The sequence below is a fragment of the Dromaius novaehollandiae genome, chromosome W (genome assembly GCF_036370855.1).
Source record: "Dromaius novaehollandiae isolate bDroNov1 chromosome W, bDroNov1.hap1, whole genome shotgun sequence".
In the NCBI taxonomy this organism is placed as follows: Eukaryota; Metazoa; Chordata; class Aves; order Casuariiformes; family Dromaiidae; genus Dromaius; species Dromaius novaehollandiae.
Window position 1 is genome coordinate 42,516,658 of NC_088130.1, and position 22,610 is coordinate 42,539,267.

Sequence of the window (22,610 nt, forward strand, 5' to 3'; positions counted from 1 at the left end):
TTGATTTTAAACTTGCTTAGCTCTTGGTTGCTTCAGCTTTAAAGTTACTTCTTCTAAATGAGGCTCACTCCATCTCCACATGGACGCATGGTTCCTGCATAGCATCTTTTGCTCAGGAGTTCCACAGAGCTCTAACAGTGATAAATGCAGCCTCAAAACTGGCCTAAGCAATCTGATTTTAGATATGGGGGAAACTACAATATAGAAGCACAGTCAAACATCAAGCCTGAAGAGGAAACTTAAAGAATGCCTTTATTATCTAGTCTTGCTCACCAGTTATACCACATTCATTTTTTATTTCTGCCTAGTCCAGTGTTACTGTTTTACTTGGGTTTTAGCCTTATGTTTGGTAGAAGCAACAAGCAGACTTGAGGGAGAACATATTTTTGGGAGAAGGATATACTATACAGTCATTTAGTTAGAAAGGAGACATACTGGCAGTCTCAGGATATCACCCTGGTAATCACCCTCTCCTAACAACAGGAGGGACACTCTTTACCATTTAATAGTCTCAAAGTAGCTACTGCATTGCTCAAAACCACCGTGCTGCACAGAAAGCTCAGCTTTGCAAAGCCTCTTCCTAACAATATCACATAAGGCAATCAATCCATATGGCTGCTAGGATCTAGTTTATTCTCTACTGACCTATGTACTTTATTTGACAGTCTGTTATTAGAGCTGACTAACAAATGACCGACGAGCTGAATTTCTGATACAACAAGCATTTATGCCCATTGTTGTCAACTCCCAACATTATGTCACTTTAAATGATCATCTTGCTTTTCATGGATTTAAGGCACCCTTGTAAGTAAAATACAGAGAACATTCTTATTATGTTAAAAGGAAAAAACAGAATCATCAAATAGTTTTAAAACACTGGACATTATAAACATTATAAATTTCATAACAATGTATGAATGGAGAGGCAGTATACAGCAACACAAAAGAAATGCTTTACTTCTACATAAATAGACAGAAAAAACACCACAAAAGAAACAGTAACAGCAGCAGATCTAGAGCCTACAGCAAAATCTAAAACACTGTATTGGGATTCTTGGCTCTGAAAATACCTGAGTGATTTATCTGTCCTTCTGTCTACTAGCAGTGAACATAACAGAACTGGAGGGGCAGCTCTTCCAGTCTTCTGCCATTAGGTTACAACTGGCAGCCTTGAACCCCTCTAGAATCATTTGCAAAGGGCAGAGAGGAATAAACCTTCAGAAAACATTATCAACCTAAGTATCCTACAGGATTGCCTTGAATTTACTCCAGCCTTTATACTAATTAGATCATAACCAGAGTGGAAAAGCAAAAGCCAGACCCCAGGCTCAAACAACATATTTCTTCCCAGGACACACTCTCGGTCCCTGGGAAGACTCTTCCAGGCTGTTAAATATGTTTGCTGAAAATATCTTCTAACAACCACATTGATTCAAAATACTTCAGAACCATGCGCTTCCCAACAGGACACCAGAGGAAGTTCCCTTCTCAAAAGAACGGTCCCAGCATGAGTCAGGTCTTCAATATTCATTTGGCGAATGTGCTCTGCGCGTCTTTCACAACCTGGTATAACAGGACCTTAGTCACAGGCCTTGTCTAGTGAGAAATTAAAGGCGTTAACATTCAAAATTCTGATAGCAACATGGTTCCTTGTTTTAAGCATAATATTTAAACTACTCAGGTTAAAGGGAAGGTTGCCAGCTCACTGAAGCTAAAACTGGCCATTTGGGGATCCCCAGGAGACTGGGGGAGAAAAGAGCATTCTGGCAGTTTAAATATTGCTACTGAGAAAAGGTCGTGGTGTCTGGCTTAGGTTCACACAGAAAACAGAAGCAAGTCATTTTATCAACATTCAGAAGTTTTATTACAAATGCAAACTAAGAAACAAGCAAGCCCCTTTTGGGCTTTACTTCTTTACGGTCAGGACAGAATGATGATATAGGTGGACAGCATGGGAGATTTGCTTCACTTCTTATTGCTTAAAAATATATGCACAATGAAAGAAATTGAAAGATCAGACACTTTAATGCAGTGTTCCTATTTTTCCTGTCCAAGGATGAATAGAATGTCTCGTTACCCATCACCCTCCACCTCTCTCAGTTCTTTTGGAAAAGATGGGCAAGGAAATCAGATTATCTTCTCACTCACATAAAGAACTCCACTACTTTCATCCTAAAATTGAACTTCTTTGAGGAGCATCAGTTAAAAAAAAGAAAAACCTTGTCTTAATAATAACAATAATAATAAAAAGCCCAACCTTTCCCCAAACTACTCCTTTACTGACTGTAAAGGACATGGCTCCAAGGATTTCTCTCTCTTAAAAATACTTCTGGGCTTTTTACGGTTGAAATGACTGGTTCTGAATATAAATGCCATTAATAATCTAGTGACAGAACGGAGAGTATCATAGGCTCAGGAAAACAGAGAATGATGGGGTGAGCTGTTGCTATAGTGACTCTGATAAGATAATCTCTAGTGCCTTTCCTCATCCCCATGCAACCATAATAAAGCCTAATTTAAAAGCAACACTTGCATTAATTATATCTTTTCCTGGTATCCTGGCATAGAAAAATATATAGAGAGAAACCAAGAACTGTTCAACACACTAGATTTCTTGCTTTGGGAAGGTTTTTGAATCTCAGCAATTTCAAAGTGTATCAGACTAAAACTTACTGTATTATAGCTTTCCAAAAAGTCACTTCTGCTGGAATCTTAACTCGTCTCTCTGAAAACTCATTAACACAATGCCTGTAAAATGGTATATGTAAATAAAATACCTTTTTAGTTGTTACCTTTTCACCAGGGCTGTTATAGCAGTCATTAGTTCAAATGATTCTCCTACCTGCCTGAAAGCTGGTACTCAAGTTATTGACTGGATGAATTTTTCAAAAGGAAAAAGAAAAGTTTGTGAAAGCTTGTTTGTAATTGTAATTTGTAATTGCTGCAGTTGCCTTTGTACCTGGTTCATTGTGCAGAAAGTGAGAGAGAGATCTCCTAAAGACTACTTGAAAAACAGTACAAAGCAGAAAGCTAGTTCCTACTAACTGCATATTGCAGGTCAGTTTAAAACTTCTTGGGTGCCAAAAAAAGTACTTATATCATGGGCTTTCTTAAACCAGGGCTATGAGTAAGACTATGTGATTTTAGGGAATAAATTGTTTCAAAGCTCATTAGGTATTACTAATTAGTGTTACATTTTTGGAAATAAATAAAGCAGTTAAGATGCTTCAGAAAGTGTCCTCCTCTCAGCCACTGAAAGCCCCAATGTGAAAACCAAAGTTCTGTTACTCTACCTTTACTTAAACTATTGCATCCTCTTGCGATGATGCCGTGGCGAAGTCTGTGTTCCATCAAAAATTAACCAAGCTGGACAGAGAGGCAAAACCTCAGGGTTTTCAAGCTGACAAGACTGGGACTCCAGAGAAGTTTTGCAATAGTTTGTTCAGTGACAGAGGGGACTGAGTCAGAGTTAGGATCAACATATAGGAGTTTGTGCCTTCTACTACTATGCTTAAACTATTATAGCACACCTCTTTCACATTATATTAAAAGGGAATGCTTTATGAGCGTGCATAAAAATGCCATCAACAAAAGCAATCTCACCAGAAATGACTTTTTATTCTAAGAGCAGGATAAAAAAAACCCCTATTATTAGATACCGCTATTGCAGTATTTGCAAACAGAGACTTTTTAATGGTATCTAACGTACTGGCTAAATTTAACTTGAGAAGAAACGAACATCATTCTGTCAGATGCATAACTCAAATTCCTTACACTTCACAAAGTACCTCCCAGGAGCACACCAGACACTAGCTTCAGACTACTGTAATGTTACACCTTCTGATGTAACCTTTGACACTTCTCAGTTTGATTACAGTTGAATTTGCACAGATTACAAGTTATGTATTTCTCTGGCTTGAGTACAAAAGCTGGAATATAGAAGCATCTGTGCCAAACTGTTTATTCTGCAAACTTGTTCAGTTTCATACCACATGCAACCTGAACAAAAAGAATGTACAGGCAAGAGACTGCTGTCAGGATACAATTACTGAACAGATCTTAATAGTCAATTTAAGCTCAGGAAGAGCTGAACTTTACATTATGCTGCCAAACACTTGAGAAAATGTCATTTGCACAGTTCAAGTTTCACCTTTTCAGATTCACTGCCATATTTGCACAGTTCAAGTTAACCTGATTTCAACCTACTACCTGCGTTCTCCTCATTCTTCACCACTACAGTCTGATTCCATTGTGCATTGCTGCTCTTCTGCACTCCATGAGCAAAGGGGTGGCAGGCCTATATGATGAGCTGTCAAGGAAAACAAATGAAGTTTCCATATTAAGCACAACACCTGATGCTCACTTCTAGTTTCAGCCACAGCCACTGGCAAAAGGCAGCCATTTCCAAAAAGTAAACCTTAGGTGCACAGCCAGGGCTTGATGTTTGAGGTTCCTACTCGGGGAAAATAGAGAAAAATACACCTGAAGCAGACCAACAGTTCTTCTCAGATCTGATTCTGGTCAAAGCTGCTAGTGGGCAGTCCACCTTGAATCCATCTGTCTGATGTCATGTCTCAAAAAGCAACAGCTTCCTTGCTTTTCCCAATGAAACAACTTCTTAAGCCTGGTGGGACAGGAATGACTCTCACTCTGTTGTGTAAGATACCAAGCACACTGAACACTAAGCAAGTTAAAGTTAATCATGATAAAACTGACTTAAACATTTTGTTAGGCAGTTTGAAATTTATGGGCTTTCACCAGCCCTGTGACTGTTTTACTTTTAGGTAGTCCTTTTCAGAAAAACACTGTATTGTCAGATCCGTTATTTAAAGAGAGACAGAGTAGGTAACTCACTTCAAGTCCTGTATGTACTGTGGGACAAACCTTCCCTTGTGTAGGTAGGTACAAACTGCACAGCTAAATGAGGTTGTGTGACTCAAAACAGACGAAGGATGAGAAAATGCAAAAGGATTACAGTTCCTTCCCTTTTGGAATAGGAATACAGCCAAGACTGATAGTCGCAAATACAACCCACTGCTGGCTTCGCTGCTGCTGCTGAGCGTTAGTACACAATGCAAGCCCATGTATATCCTGCCATTGCTCCTTGCTGCACTGGCCTACTCAGCTCTCACGTTTAGGCACTGAACTGACATTTAGGAGCATCCAGCTCTCTGAGGCACTCACAGTATAGGAGGCTTATAAATGTCATGTTGTGTACTGCACATGAGAACAGAGAAGACGGACAGGAAGGAGGGTGGGGAACATTACAACTATGTGCAATTATTAATCTGATATGTTCCAGGGTTTTTTTTTTAATTCCTCCAAAGAGTCATGACTATCATCTTGTGTGGGATGAAGCTGCTGCTATACTATTAAACCTGGATAAGGGAAGCCCTATGAGAAGTGGTGATCACTGCAGGATAGTAAATTCACTGGAAGAGAAAGAGAGGAATTCCTCCTGCAAAGAGAGCTCAGTTTTCTGCTCCTACCATGAAGGCTCCCCTGCCCTGCTCTCATGGTAGTTGCTATACCTTGTCCATCCCCTCAGTAGAAACATCAGCAGACAGTCTGGTTTTCCAGAGCTTTGGCACAGGCATTGTAAGGCAGGGTGACTATGTCTGTTTTACTCCCAGCAGGCTACTGCCAGAAGAGGCCATCTATTTTGTCTGCGCCTGGATTTGGCCCTGCTCTGCTCATTTCCTAATGGAACAAAGCAGAAAGTGGCTGATTAGACTGGAGAAAGGAGTAGTTTTCCCCTTTGTGAAAAGTTAATGAGAACAGCAGTGAAAGAAGAGGAGAGATCAGAATGAAATAAACAACAATTTAAAGAGGATGATCACAAAGTTGACTTTAGAGATGAAAGCCAGCTTTATATACACACCAATTCTTGGAAAAAGAGATTACTCATAAAGGTGCAGACCCACTTACAAAGCCAATTGCCAAAATCTCAGTGCTTTCAGCTTGACAAGTTCTGCAGTAAAGGAAAAAAAATCCAAAATCCATGTTCATTTTTCAGCAAGAGAAACAACAAAGAGTGTGTTTATTGTGTCTACATTTACAGCTGAAAAAACAAGAGCTTCTACCAGCTGCTCTCTTGTATACCCACTTCCAATTTTAACAACAAACCAAAGAAAGCATTCACTGTTGCTTGTTTAAATGCTCCCTGAAGTAATATCTGGGCCAAATCCTCCCCTGGTCCAAAGAAATAACGCATGGTTCCTCCAGTTACAATGGACCTGACTCAACCAGCTGAGTACCTGCACACATACATGGATCAGTAATTAAATTAAAGCAAGGAGGCAGAGACTATAACTCTGCCTGGCACATGTTAAGGATGTGCACCCCAGTGTCCCACAAGATTAGCCTGGGTGACAATTGCTAAGAAGAGAGCAGCAGCAGAGTTATTCCATGTATGAGCAACCTCATGTTTAACAGAGCCCCTCAGGCTTTGAACTGGCATAGCAAAGGGGAGACAGTGAGGTGGCTGAGAGGCCTGGGGACATGTAACTTCAGGGAAAGGGGGTATGCCAGGATTTTAGCAGTAAGGTAAGGGGCATGATGATGATGAGGCATCATCAGCTGATAGGAGGCATTTTGGCTTCTACTTCTGAGGCCTGCTCCCTCCCTTTCCCCAAAAAAGAGAAAAGAATAAGGAAAAGATCATTGTGTCTGTGAACCAAATATTCACCAAGTGAAAGACAGAAAGGGAAGAAAAGGTAACTGGGACTCTGGCAGAAGGGACAGGCATAGGTAGCTGAGCAGAGTGACTGCAGTGCGTGGTACAGAGAAGCAACAAAAATGCAACTGGCTTCATTCCAGCAGACAGTATAGATGTGTCATCTGGAGCATGCAGCTTTAAAAATAGCCCACTATTAAAGCAGCATTAAAAGAAAAAAATGGTAAGCAGCCTGAATTCATTTTTTTTCCTCTTCCCTACTAGACATCTTACATTCAGAAAATTACACCTTACTTTCCCATTTCTGGAAAAGAGAGAGAGAAATAACCTCAGAAACCACTACAGGAAAATGTTAAGCTATGACCTTTGCTTATCAGTACCTTTATCCAATTATAACAAAGCATTATTTTGTGAGTCCGTTTGTAACATGAGCTGCTTCTGCCCTTAGGAAGTAGAACAGTTCTTCACAGGTAGGAAAGTATATGCTCTGGAAATAACATGCTATACAAGTTAGATAAACATACCTGCCTATTTCCATTTGCTTTTCTTTTGCACTTTAATGTTTTTGAACATTTCTGAATAAGACAAAAGTATTTAGGAAAAATGAACCATGGGAATAATCAAGCAACAAAGGTTAGCTTTTCAAATTTCTTTATTACTGGGGCCAGAAAGCAATCTATGCCTGATGGATATAACCAGATAATTTTTCAAATGTCTTAATCACTACTGGTTCATCAAATATTTTCTGTCCTACAAAAGCGCAAGCATCCATTTCTGTGAATAAAAGAGCTAGATATTTGAAAATTAACATTCCCAATCATATGCCGGAAAGATGTATGCTAAAGCAGCTCTCTCTCCTCCCTGTCACAATAATTTTGATTTTGTCACAACCATTTTGTCTACAATAGTGTATAATAAAACAAAAGAAGACCAGATCTATACTTACGGCACACTGACTGTCTATTTTATCTGCTAGCAAGGTCAGCTTAATGTTCCTTTTGTTTCCAAAAGCTTTTCCCTTCTGGAACCTGCATCACATCTGCCATCTGTTACTACACACTAGGCAGCAACATACATCAAAACCACGGAAATTCTCAGAGTGCAATGCAACAGACACTCTGCTGGATCACATTACTAAACCAAATGTCTTCATTGTTATCAACCAAGTACAAAACACTCTTTTTGACTCTGGGATGCCTAATAAGATGGGTGTGGGCCTTTTTTACTTGCTTGATCAAAGTGTGTTCATCTTACATGCCCTGTGGAACATAACATTCTCTATATACAGCAATTATGCATTTAAAATTAAGATATTCTAGGTTTTTCCTTATATATAGCAAAAACAAGTGGAATTTTAATTAAAGTATGTATGTTAGCCTTATATTTTGTATGTTGACTGAGATAACAAAAGAAAGAGACTCCAATGCCCTTGGTTTTCATAGTCTACTCTATAAAACCAGCACCTGATTTAGCATCATTCGACAATACTGACAATCTCCTTATGGAGAGGTGGAGCAGAATGGGAATTCTCACAGAGATGTTTTGGTTCCAGCTCTGCTACTGTGCGCCTGGCAATGGCTGATACTGTTTCTATGGTAGGAAACCAAAGGTGTCATGAATGGCTTGAATAGCTGTTCTTAGCACACACATTTGTCTCCTGGAGAAATTTTTCTTCAAAGATTGTAAAGACAAAAAAAATTCAATAGAGGTTAAAAAAAAGGGGGGGGGACGGAGGAAAGCAAATAATCTCTTTCCATGCTAACCTGCTCAGTAATACGGCCTGAATCTTGCAAAACGCTTCACATTCTAAATGGATCTCTAGTCCCACCTTCCCATAAGCATTACCTTCTGCTACAAACAAGAGAAAAACAAGGCAAACAGAAAATCCCGCATAAACCGAGGTAAGTCAGTCAGCTTTACAACATGAAAACCAACATGTATTTTCAACTTAACGGCTGTGGCAGGCTGCGTGATTCCTACACCCAACACCAGGACATTTGAGAGCCAACACTACTTTTTGCGTAACATTCATCTTTGGCTCCTTTTTTTTTTCAGAATAAAATTTACAATGTCAAAAAACCATATCCAAGCTCTAAATACCCATCCCTCTCTTAAAAATCCATTTTATTAAAAATAATTGTTTTCATCCTATGAGAAGCTCACCCACACTTGCTTTTATATTTCACATAAGTAAACACGCTGATTCACCCCATAGAAAATCATCCCTAATGGCAGTGAATCAACACCATAACTTATCTCATAACCCCCCTTCACTCTCTCAGGTGCCTTATGACTAAATACACTAAGATGCTCACAACCACTGACATTCCCAAGAAATTTTCTGCCTGATCTGGAAGCCTTTTGATTTTGTACTTATTTCTGTGGTTTTTGGCCCTGTGACATTTAAGCTGTTCAGCACTCTGATTACATACTGTTTGCACTGATACAAAAACGTATATTCCCCAAAGTAAATGATAAGTGGTCTCCCATTTTTAACCTATTTTGTTATTTCATACATATGAAGATAGATGAAGTTACAATGTCCTAACCTATTTATTCAGATGGCTTCCCCACTTTCACTCACACTACAGTCCCGCAGTAGTGTGACTCAGTAAGCTAAAGCTGATAAAAATTTTTAATGGCATTTCTATTTGAAATAAATTGTTCATCAAAAAACCCTGAAATCAATGACTTGTATTCAATACCTTTTTTCCTCAAGCAGTACATGTTTCACAGTCAATTTTTACCAACACGATAACCATAAACTAGAGAAAGTCACTGACTAAGCCACTGAAACCAGAATTTTTAATGGCTGTTACCCCTTCTACAGCTGCAATGATAATAACTTCTTTATTTTCCTAAATTCAGTTTAGTTCAGCTCAGTAAAGTCAATTTGGGATTGAAAAAAGCAGAAAAGCATGCTTACCTCTTCTAAATAAAAAATAAACAGAAACTGGCATCTAAAGATACTAAAATCTTGATGTCTTGAAAATCAGCTAATTTCACTAAATAGAATACTTCCTTTAGTTGATAACTAAGTTGATAACTAAGTTTTAAGTGCAAAATACGTTTGGACAAATGCTTTCCCCATTGTATCTAATAAAATTAATGTTTATATGCTCATTAAAATGTGCACATTTGCAGAAAAGTGATACTTTCATTCAAATTTATTTCCAAATAGAGCTTACATGAAAAAAAACAGCACTCTGGTAAATACTTCTAAAACAATCAAACATATAAATTAAGCCTGCAAATAAATGCTTCTTAACCTTATAAGTAAATATATGATGATCTTCCTGGTCAGTTAAAAAAAAGTTTCAAATTTAGTATAATAATTCCACATTAAAAAAATCAAAATGGCTTAAAGGGCTACCAGAAGACAGGAATGAGGCTTTGTTTAGAATAAAAGTTTCGACATGAAACATGGTTCAAGTCTGTTATTTCAATCAAGGTTTCTTTTTGCTGATTTTAACTGGGATCAAATTCAAAAATTCAAATAATTCTAGTTCAAATCAACCTATCTGTAGTAAAACAGCTATGGTCTACGTCATGGCAAGATTATTTCTCAGTGATGTAGTTCATCATTATTTTTTCTGCTCTATTTGTTTTGGTTCAAAAAAGAGTGAATACTTGCACCATAAGGGAATGATTCAGGTTGATGGATACAATAAGCACAAAGTTAACATTTTGCAAAGAAGGTAACATGGTTGTTCTGGGTGGGGTTTCAAGCCTGATAAAAATTCTGTTTTTTATCCTAGTAGCTGCAATCTTGAACATCACTTATGTGGAAGTCAGGACTGCTATGCTGGTTAACACTACTTAGGAAAGTCATTACAGAGGGCGTTCAATGGAAATTGTACCTTCACATGCTTTCCTCTTCTGTTCACATGGGCTTGGAGCTGCTGTCTGGTACTGGCCGCTGCTACTACTTAGGGGCTGCCATGGAACCAGAAGTTCATTTCAGGGGAAGTTGGAGGGGGTTAATTCCCACACGTATCTTTCCATTATTTATCATCCAAGCTGGCAATTGATTAAATCTCTGTGCGTATTTCTATGTTTTAAATTCTGAAGCTTATAAAAGACTTTATTCTGCCCCACTTATTCACATTCATATGAACTGCTAACTCTTTACATTTTTGGCTGCAACTTCACCTCTGTCTAGACTTTTAATATTTCCAAAACACAATGCACAAATCTGTCTCTAGCCAGGCTTTTTGCTGGTGCAGGAACTCACAAAACAACCTCCAGAACATCACTGGATATACTGAAATTTAACTTTATAGAGAGTATGAGCCAAATCCTGAGACAAAATCACCTTTTTTCCTACAACAGATGCTCTAAACAAGCACAACATTCAGTCAAGATCTGGGCCTTAAATTCTTACCTCTCACATCGTACTTCAGTCTATTTTAGCTACTATATAGAATGCTTTGGGTCACTGGCAAGAAAGCTGCTGGCTAAAGGATATGAAAAGTTTTGTTAATATTCTTTTTCTTGCAAGGATGGAAATGAAAGCCTTCCTCCCATTACTAAATGAAAAATTCACCTACCCAGAGTATGGACTGAGTCAGCTCTTTCTATTTCTGAAGCTGACTGGCTTTATCTTTCTATATACTCCAGAAGTTTTGAGTTTTTTCCTCCTTAGGTTGATATATGTACTCTGCTTATAGAAGAATCTTTTTTCCTCCTCCTTTTTTTTTTTTTAGAAAACATGAAAGGTTTTTAAAATCCAAATGTTTATCCCTTTAATGTCCACAACATAAAGAAAAGAAAAGAGCAGTGTTTAGGGAAAGTCTCTCAATGTTTTCTGCCTTTATACATGGAGCCTAGAAATTTCTTCTCCATTATCTGCCAAGCTTGAAGGAAAACTTACATGAAAGGATAGGTGAACTATGAAAAGCAGATGACTAAAAAATTCTGCGTTACAGGAAGAGAACCTTCTGAATGCTTTTCAGCGTTACATCCTTATAGATGGGTATTCCATGCTTTATAGCACAGTTGCAGTGACAACTACTTGAATGAGATATGGCTAGAGGATTAAGCTTTCTGAGACTTGGTTCTGGGCTCTGAAATGGAGCTGCTAGTTATCTTCTCCAAAGACTACTGCAGTTCAGACTCTGGCTGGACAATGGACAAACCCTGAAAGATGACAGGGAGAGTAAGCACATGCGCACATCTATGTAGAAATGCATGAATGCTGAAGCCAGAGGAGCTGTAGAGTCTGTAAGACTGCAACCCTTACATCTGACAGGACTTGCTTGGATGGTGACCAACAATTCTTCCATGGAGCAACATCACGCACTGGCCATCACAATGCAATTGCATTAAAAATAGATATTCCTGTCAATCATTTGCAAATCACTTGAAAGTCCTAATTATGTAAACCTCTCTGGTGCTTCCCTTCCTTGTTTCTCCCAATCTGCCAGAGAGCAGCTTGAATCTGAGAATAAAGTTATTTTGGATTGCTCAGCTGAGGCAGGTTCCCAGACAGGTAAAATGTATCAGCCTGGCTACCAATGGTATTTTTCCCTAAGACCCTTCCACCACTCTTCAACATCATTTCAAGACAGTTGCTGCACATCTTGAATAATACACAGATTCTTCTGATTCATTTATTTTTATATCTCTATTGCTTTTACACTCACATTTCTGTGGAGGAAGTTAAAACCAAGACCTACTAGCTGATGCAATGTATGTAAGCTCCAGCCTTAGGACAAAGAAAGCACCTCAAAGGAAGAACCAAGTATCTTGTAGAGTGTGTCTAAGTCTGTTCTCTATCTTTTTTTTCTATTTGTACAGGAACAGGTTAGTGGTTTTCACTACATCCTGTAGCTACACATACAGAAACAAGGTATCATATTAGTGGGAATGAATGTTGGACTAACTACTGATATACTGGCGCTGCAAGGAAAAAACGTAATTTCTTATACATGGAGACTGTATCAGGCTTCAAAAATATAACTAGCTACCATGAAAGATGCAAGAATAGCATATTTAAGAAGAACTTCTAATAGTTTGATATTGTACCATTCTGTGATCATAGTCAGCTACTGATCCCAGGTAATACATATAAAAATATGCAGAAATAATTGCATTTCCAACAAATAAATATCAATCAAGTAAAAGCAATGAAAAATTCCAAGTAGACTGTGCAAGAATGTAAAGAGTATATCCACACACAGCACACAAACATCTACATTTTACAGGCTGCATGTATACTTTTTTCAACACTGTGGTCATGGGTTTAATGCAATTAGAAAGCCTCTCAAGGAATCTCAACATTAAACTTTCACAATAGCTTTCCAACACATTCAAAATCTTTGTTAGCACAAAACCTACCCACAGAATCAGCAGAGTTACGTCACCGTAAAACTTCTCTCCATTATGCTAAGGTTCCTATCATCCAAAAACCACCCCAAAGTGAGAAATAGTGACATCTCAGTGAGACAGGACAAAGTGAGGCAAACTGCAGGTCTTTGATCTGGCAGAAAGTGCTCTGCATTCTGATTAGAATTTCTGCTGGGATCCTAGGAGATGAAAGGATTTTTTAAGTCTGACAGTAAATGGCGGGGCGGGGGGGGGGGGGGGGGGGGCTGGTATTCAGAAGAGAACAAAAAGAGGAGCACTGAAAGCAGATGACATCATGCCTCAGAATGGCCTTTACCATCTTACTGACATGTCCCACAAAGTAGTATAGCAGCTTCCACAAAGCTATTCTTGAGAGCCCAAGATCCTCTGTGAAGACAGTATGGCTTGAGATCCATTGCTTTAAAAGCATAGAAGGTTGAAACAGGTCTGAATATAATACATATATCGTATCTCAAGATCCCAAATACATTATAATGCTCCTGAATACCACTTTTCAAAACTATGTTCTGCCTGACACAATACAAGGTAAGTCTCCACTCTACCAAGTTTACAACTAAAAGTTCTGGCACTCCCATCTTCAAGAAAAACACACACAGGGAGCACGGAAATGCCATTTATTTCCCTCTGATTCTTCCCACCAGTTCGCCCTTCTTGGTCAGGAACATTTCCCAGCCTTGCAGACCACTTGGAACTGACTACCCTTCACCTCAGACTGCTGGAGGCACCCAACACTGGGGAGGGGCACCAAAATCTCCCCCTTATATTCTGTAGGCAGTTAGGGGAAAAAACACAGCACTTTGTTTGGGAATGTTCTGCTTATTTATGTTCAGGTAAACGCACACACAGCCAAGTTATCAGGAAATATACATAACATTTGCTCACAACAAATTTGTAAACCTTAGACAGTATCAATGAAAAGGGTTTTTTTATTTCTTCCTTCTCTTCTCTACTTTTAAAGGCTTACCCTTATTACATAAAGCAAAAAGAATATTGTGCTTTGAACTGTTTTTCATTAACATTAAGGCAGTGACAAGCCAAAAAAAGAGATTCCTTGTCAAAGCTTGTCTGTTCCTTAACTCTCCCTTCCTACTGCCTCCTTTATGCCTCATGGTGTGGCTGTCTGAAGTCTATGCAGTGCTCTTTTTCTGTGTCAAACATCCTCCCAGCTGCAAAGAGATCTCTTTATAAACATGTCCTTCATTTGAACTCTAGCCTAAGTGCGAAATGTAAAGAACAATAAAAGAGACTTTGCGGATACCAACCATTTCTCCTGTTTCCTGAAGCTAGCACACTTATTTTCATTTGAAAGGGAAACTGATGTTATAATTGGGATTTTTACATTTTCACATGAATTGCAGACCTCTCTGCACTGCTTCACTACCTGCATATTAATGCATTTTGAGAACAAGTAGTTTCATGGATGATGATGGAATGAAGTCTCCTGGAAAACTAATGCTAACATCACCAAAGGACTAAACATTTTGCAAAATCCAAAACAACCAGCATCATAGGAACACATACAAGAAAAATTCTGACTGATGCCTTTCTGACAAGCCACATCGCACATCAGTACGTTTCTATTTTCTCCTCACTTGCTATTAAAATCTGTATCAATTATGACTTATCATATTTAACGTGCACATAACCATACTCCCACCAGCCACAGGAGAATTATTACTTCTTAGAGAAGTGGTAAATAGCTATAATTATTTTTGAACTGTTAATCTCTCCTTTAGAATGTGGTCTTAAGGATAAAAATCTGTTTTTAAACTGATGTACTAACCAAGCACAGATGAACAGTGGGAAAGTTATTTATATGCTAAAGATTCCTATTCTATCTATTTTTTCCTTCTTATTAAAGAAGCTTTTCTATGCTCACAATTTTTTTTTTGTCATTCTCTCTGGACTTCTTGCTTTCAAGAAGGGAGAAAAAGCCCATAAGATATATCAGATATGAATTGCTCACCCTGACTATCTGGTTTTTGTCTACACCATTTTGGGACTGAACAATTAAACTACCACACCTTCCTCTTGATGTCTGGGCATTAGAAGATCCCTTACCCTACAGAGCTTGACTTGACCAACAACAAGAGCTGGAGCTTGTGGGGTACAACCTATATGAGAATCTTCAAATATGTTAACAAAAGGCACTAGCAGTACACCTTTAAAACAAGCCAAAAAAAGGGCTTGCCTTAAACAGGCTTTACTTTCTCCTGTCTTCTTCTAATCAAGACTTTTTGCAGAATGGAAAAGTGATTTCTGCCCACTGAGAAGTATCTTTTGGAGAGGAAGCGCCGTAATACAGGATCCCCATAGATTTTGTCTGATTATTTAGGGATTAACGAGACCTTGACCAGAAGGAATGAAAGTTCCACTAACCTGTGCTCTGTGAAAGAGTCTTCCCCAACCTTTTATTTTTTTATTTTAGGATATTGCTAGTATTAACAAACAGGGTTTCTTTCATTTCCATCTTGAAGCTCTGAAGTTCAACTACTTCCCCGCTAGTACCAGAAGTTCATAATCAGAGATCTGAAGTCTACTGCAGTTGTGCACTTACAAATATACATATACTTAAAGCAATCAGATGGTAAATTTCTTTGTTAAAATAACAAACATTATTATTTACAAATAACAACCTGACATTATTTGTAAAGTAAATGTTTTCTCATGAAATTGGAAAGGATCAGTTACTTTCTCCATCAGGAAAATCAGTTCTCAAAATGTATGTGTAACCATCCATAAAAGTGATAATTTACTTTAGTGATCAGCAAGATTGACTGCCTTCTCAAAGTCAATATTGAGATGTTTTGATCTGAGGCAAGCGAGCACTCAACTTCATGCTAGCAGAAAAGGTACCAAATAAACTTCAGTAAACATAAATATAGTTGCAAAAACACCCCAAACCCTTGCATAAGGTGAACTACACAGCTTATCTGGAACACATAAAGTTCCAAGGGGATAAACAACTATACTTCCTTTAGTCTTGCTGACTTGATCATTACCACAGCAACCCAGTTCTCTGTCCTGCTTGTTTGGAGGAAACAAACTTAAAAGCTTCCCTGAGTCCCGTTCGGAGGAAACAAACTTAAAAGCTTCCCTGAGTCCTACTCTTACACATGCAAACACACACATACCCAACTTAGTTAAATTGTGACTTAGGGAAGGGGAAAAAAAAGCAACAGAAGGAAAAAATGTAAATAGACAAAATTCCTTACAATTTCAGCATCCCTAATTTAAGTCATAGCTGGCAGTTGTATTAGCTGTTCAGCGGCTCAGACTAGCAGGCTTCACTGCCATTGATGCCAGAGGTCAGGAAAGAGGGTAGCCATAACAATAGCAAAAGTTTTCAAAACGCCCTCAGGTGTGAGTTATAAGACAAGTAGATGCACATATTTTGAAACAGAGAAATCTAAGCCAATATGCTGGAGAGAGTCAGAATCTTAAAATGTCAAGGCTTCATGGTATTTACTTGCATGTCTCTAAGTCTATGTCCGGAGGAAAGACACTTACTTGTAAAGGTAATATTCAGCTTGATCCACCTCCTCTCGTGAAGAAATGTTGTCAACAAACTGATTGAAAAATAAGAAATAGAAGCTTCAGAGAGAGCACTCACAAAGCATATTAGAATAAAATGCCACTTGAATAAACGGAGTACATTTGTATCGCATATTTAAGTGTTTGACAGTAATGGAGGTCTTCAGATCTTTGTTTACTACTAGACAGGTTCCTCCTACACTGCTAAAAGTAAAGTCTTTTTAAAATGACCCAGAAAAGACTACACCAACCTCTAAGAAATGCTACATATCTTGAAAACATGGAGACCACCTGAGAATGATGTCCATATAATCCAGTACCCACTACTTCTGTTGCTCCCCTCTGAATTACTTCCACTTTAATCACATCCTTTAATTTGAATCCACATTTAGTTCTTAACTCTTCTTTCTGATTTGGGTAATTCTCAACATGCCTTAGTTCTCTTTCTAAAAAGCATTATTTCCCTAACGTTTATCTGTCTTGCCTATTCATACTATAAATTCTGAAGTACAGGGGCAATATTATCTTGTATTTCCCTAGTCTCAGTCTTACCTAGAATCTCTCAGAGCACAAATAAATAACAGTATGAAAAAAAGAATAATATCCCCCAAAAGACTTTAAGTATAACTTTCTTGCCATGTAAAACCTCATCTACCCCAGGCAATCTTACAAAATTTTCACTGCTACCAAATGTTTAAATCAAAGCAAATTTTTCAACCAGACTTTGTCTTATGGTAACAATGAATTCTGTTTTCCTGTAGATTGAACTAACACGAGCATAAAGATGCTGGAACACTCCAGAGACTCCACTATATAATGCCTTTAGCTCAGAATATATAAACAGCATGATCTCAAGGTCAGTGTTTCTCTTTATCCTAAGAGTAAACTAAAAACAATAGTTTCAGCTGATTTGCTCTCCAGTTTCTTATTTCTCCTTGCACACTGTCTACATGTAGATCTCATCTTTGAGTATGGCAATAGCATGCCTGTGCGCTTTATCAATATTTTAGAAAATGAGAATCTTATCTGTGAACTACAGGTATTGGAAAGTGGGGCTATTTGACAGTCTGGAAATGCTACCTCTGCAGAAAAAATATCATCCCAAAGCAGGAGTGTGAAGAAGAAAAGGAATAAAGCTGATTAAATAACAAAAGGGGAGAGGAACACCCACTTCCCTCGTGGACAGTGTCTCAGAAGAAATGATCGACAATGTTTGGTTATGGTACAAAATGTTCTATGACTCTTCAATTGCTGGTACAGATGATCCTAATTAGTGTAACTGTCACTGAGGTGCCAGGGTGGCAACTCAGCTTTTTTGGATAATTTTGTATTTTGAAACTTGATTTTAAAAATGAAGTGCCATGTTTATTCTGCTTTCTCAGTACAACCCATTTACATAAAGAACTTAAAAGCACATATTGCATCTCTGCCTCCACTTCCCCTTCCCAGATTAAACCATCCAAAGGATGGCTCTGGTTACTAATTCCAGTAAGAGTAATGGCTTCACTTAACCCATGTCAGCATTTGTCCTGCCAGAGTCTGCTGAGGTGAAGAAAGAAAATCGTAGCAGCAAAATGTAGCCACCTCTGCCTTATTCCCAAAGGAGCCAAGAGGTATAGGAAGATGCAGGCAGATAGGCAGTGTGCTAATTCAATGCATTCCCTTAGCAGGCTGGGTTCTTATAAGGTGCCTGAGGGGGTGGGGTGTTAAAGCTCTTACTGACAAAGACAGAAACCACAAAAAGGCAGGGAACATATATTATGAAAATACATAGCCTAGTAACAGAGCGAAGCTCCACTTTGCTGAACACTCTACCTAACAGAAAAATAACGTATTTCCTTTTTGAAAAGCCTACAGCCCAGGTACTAACTAATGAGCACAAAGTAACAATAAAACAGTTTTACACAGCAATTTAACAGTATAACAAGACATTTATGATCCCAGAACTCCCAGCAGAGGTGATATCATTTATCCCCTCTGAGCTCACTTGATTTCATAAGCATTCTATTGTCATTCCTATCACTTTATGACTGGAATTTATTCCTTACCCGGGCTATTGTCAAAGAGCTGACAGGCAGCTTTCTTTCATAGGTTCTGTCCATTAAGGTGGCTAATTCAGCTGCAGAAAACAGAAAAAGAATGTTTAATCAGCTGAGATTATAGGAAAATCTAGAGCTATCATATAACTTGGAACAGAACCTATGTCCATGAAGTTTAATATTGGTTTCCTAATAACGTCTTCTGTAATTCTTCTCATTCTGAAATTGTATGAAAACAATACTATCAATTACTGTTTAATTATTTGAGAAATATTTGAATAGAAAATAATATATGGAGGGATTTTCAACATGATGATTTTATACTATAGCTATAGCTAAAAAACCTGAGTAGATACCTTGAAAATTCACATTTGCTTTCAAGCTTAGCATTTGCCGGACAGTGCTTTTGGGGTGGGTTTCTCCTTCATTTTATGGTAAAACAATGAGACACAGAAACAAGCAGTACCACTCTGATAAACCCTACAGGCACAAACAGCAATTCAAAGAAATCCAGTTAATCAAATTGGGCACTGGGCCAGTACCTTATTAACTTTATAGCTTTCTGTTTCAGCAGTCATATAACAATATTAATTTGACCACACAGGAACTTCAAGCTTCTGACTCTTTAACAAGTAGCCGAACACTGAACTTGATGAATATAATAATCTGGAGTTTATTTTTGTATTCTTCATGGAAAATAATGACGGCCCAGGAAGAGTAAGCTGTTTACTGTGTACTTAGTGTCAGCTGTTTGCCTCCTTCCAGAGGCCCATACTGATGGCATTCCATCTATAATATTTAGAGACATCCATCATATACTTTCTATCCTCCTGCACCTTCCAGCACCGGGAACCCTAAGTATGCTCTCTGCATCCCTAGCACCTCCCTTCATCCTTTGCATATGGAGACTCCAGCTGTTTTTAATCCAGCAATAGCCTCCTTTTACACCTCTGGATCAGCCCCATTGGCCATGCTGCAAGAATTGATGGGCTGGCTAGCTTTGCAATTCATTTTCCACAAAGGTCACAACAGTCACCTGAACTCCGCACCTCAGTGAAACATGAGGTGGGCATAATTTGCAGCACCACATCACAGTCGACTAACCCTTCCACTCTGGCAAAACTGGCAAGGACAGGTAATCAGGAAGCAGCATTGCACCAACAGCAAGCAGTGTCTCTGAGGGATGCAGTTTGTGAACGCATTGTCCACAGAACAAGCAATATCACTATCCATCATTTTAAAAGTAGTATCACTATCCATCATTTTAAAAACACTCCTGTACCACTAGTAAATACTAAGGGTTACATGCAGTTCTAATAGTAACAACAGCATTCAGTGCTACTGTGATCTTACAGGTACTTTCTCTAATTACAACACACATGCAAAGATTGTTGCTGCAGTAAAATGCTGGAGTCTTGGTTTGGAGTTAAGTGTTAAACTCCTAGTCTGAATAAAGTTGCTGTCCACCGCATACCAGTATTTCGTATTTACACAGCATCTTCCTGAGGCACTTGGGGTACTTTTCAAAACACACAAAAAACCATTCCTGACATGTAGTTATTTCTGGCTGAGGAGAGGCAGGCAACATCACATGATCACAAGGGTACTGAGGAAGTATCAGCTCGGACGAAATACAACACAAAATGTTGAGATGAGGTGGGCCACCAATGTCATTCTGTACTGCATAATCACTGTAACAGGAGACAACTCTTTTAATGATTATGAATTTTCTGTGGGAATATCATTATAAGAAGAACTCTATATTACACTTCTCTCCACCACTCATGAGAAGATTATGGTAGAGCATGGTACCACTCCACAGGAAGCACAATCAGTAGCATTAGAAGTTAGAGAGAACAGATGTTGCAGCCAAGTCAAGTTGACAGGAATGAGAAAAAGGCTAAAAGTTTGCCTAAACATACTAAGCCAACTGTGAGCTGTCATCCTTCATCTGCACTCAGAAATAGCTGAAAAAATCATTGGTAAGTATTCACTCAGAAATCTGCTTTGTTTAAATGACATGGCAACGTCACTCTGAGATGAACAACTGCACAGGTTGGGATCATATTTATCTACTCCAGAACCACTTTTCCCAATTCACCGAGTTGTCATTCATCTCCCTTTGAGAAACAGAAGCTGATACCTAAGACCGTCACAGGCCACGCTAAGGCCCTGAGCCTAGGATTTCTTTTGTGTAGGTGCTCATGAAGCTGAAGAGCCCATCTCAGAAAACCCTGACACACTGAAGTAAAATATAAACCAAATGAATACAATGCCAAGAGTGCAGGATCCCAAGACTGCTAGCCATTTATATACAGGCCTCCTCCACGAGCATTCACACAGAATTTTAATGATTGACCTTTTGTGCTGTCTGAAAAGCTGGAACTCTCCATCAAAACTTTAGCATGGAAAACAACATGAAGCACTTATCCATCAGCTCTGGCATAAAGCATCATGATAAAATGAAAGCTGATTAAACCTTAAAGAATAAGACGCAAATCAAGTTAATTGGAAATATAGCTTTGTTGCCAGACAAACTGCAGTTTCTGCTGTAGTTTCTAAACACAAATAATTTGCAATGAGTAATCCTTTCCTGGTATGCTTTCTTCAAAGAGCAGCTTTTTTTTTTCCTCAGATTCATGATTTGAAATAATTCAGCTACCTTCTGTGAACCAAGCTTACCCTGTGAACTGCTGTTCAATAATCAACATTATTGCTTTCTGTCAATCAAAAATATCCTGATAGAAATACCAGAATGCAAGAATGTGAATGCTCAAGTCTTTTAGCACTGTTGGTAGTAAAACCTGAGTGCTAAGGTTACTATAGAAAGCGAGTGCTTTTATGGCCAAAGTAAAATCTTATGTACATTCTAACAGATATATGTTGCAAGTACTTTTACATTATTTATCTGCTAGTCATTACCAAAAAGGACACTAGATATCAACTCTCTTACACCTATTGTTTAAAAATGAATTAATATAAAATTAACTTTTACAAAACTTTAATTCCTCTACAAAAATATTTTTGTATCTTGCAGTACCTCACGGATGTAAACAAACTAACAAACTAAGTCTGAGCAGAGGGCATTTCACTTTTGGGTGTGACTTGACAGTTGTCTTTAAAACAGCATTTAGGATTTTACATTCGCTTTTATTTTTTTTTCCTTTGTTCACAGAAACTCAATTTCTTGCTTCCCGCAACTGGGCGATTCAGGACAACAATCGGGAAAACACAGTCCCTCACCTTCCAAATTACTATTTATGACATCTAGCACTTACCTGGTTGCCTACAAAATCCATACGGTTTCAGTTCGATTCCCAGCGTACGCCCATCCACAGCATATAACCACTCTGACAAGTGGAATAGTCTTGGAATATGAGCTACCCTCTCACTCTTAGCAGTGATCCCTCCAGGACAGGGTTGAAATCCAGTGTTGGGGCAGCAACTGGAAAGCTGACAGAACTGTCACCCAAAGTTTACCTGTCCTAGGGATGATGGGCAGAACTCACAGGCAAACATTTAGTTTTCATAAAAGAAAGCCCTGATTTATTTTGTAGGCACAAGAAAAACATAAAGGAAGGCTGAGGTGAATACTCTGCCTTACAAATCTATGTTCTATACTTCTCACAATATCCACATCCCTAGTAGCTTCTGGAAAGACCTACAGCTTTATACCAGAGTATGCTTTGAATGGAAATTATTCAAGTCTGCAAAGGCTGCACTGCCACCTGGTGTTCCTCCCAGACAGCTGATGAGCCACTTCTGATACTACGAGCTTTTCTAACCAAAAAGATGTTTTCTATTTCACTTGCTTTTTGCCATCCCCTTGGATTTTGATAATGTCCCCGGCTTGTCATCAAGACACTTCACTTACTGTCACCTCATTTTATTCTTGTTAGTGACAAACCAACTGCAACATTAGAGAATCTAAGTCCAGCTATGCCTCCTGTTTCCTTGATATCTGATTTTTAGTAAGTGGAATCCAAGTTACT

General features: G+C 38.5%; 1 protein-coding gene across 3 annotated transcripts in view; it reads right to left on the reverse strand.

Moving 5' to 3' along the window:
* The window catches only part of LOC112988732 (small ribosomal subunit protein mS27), a 51,086-nt gene that overhangs the window by 24,697 nt on the left and 3,779 nt on the right, over nt 1-22,610 (reverse strand). For all 3 annotated transcript variants that reach the window (XM_064500831.1, XM_064500830.1, XM_064500832.1), the window contains exons 3-4: nt 18,628-18,698; nt 16,556-16,614 (exon numbers count right to left, since the gene is read on the reverse strand). In XM_064500831.1, the coding sequence (XP_064356901.1) occupies nt 16,556-16,614; nt 18,628-18,698 (130 nt within the window). The remainder of the gene's footprint in view (nt 1-16,555; nt 16,615-18,627; nt 18,699-22,610) is intronic.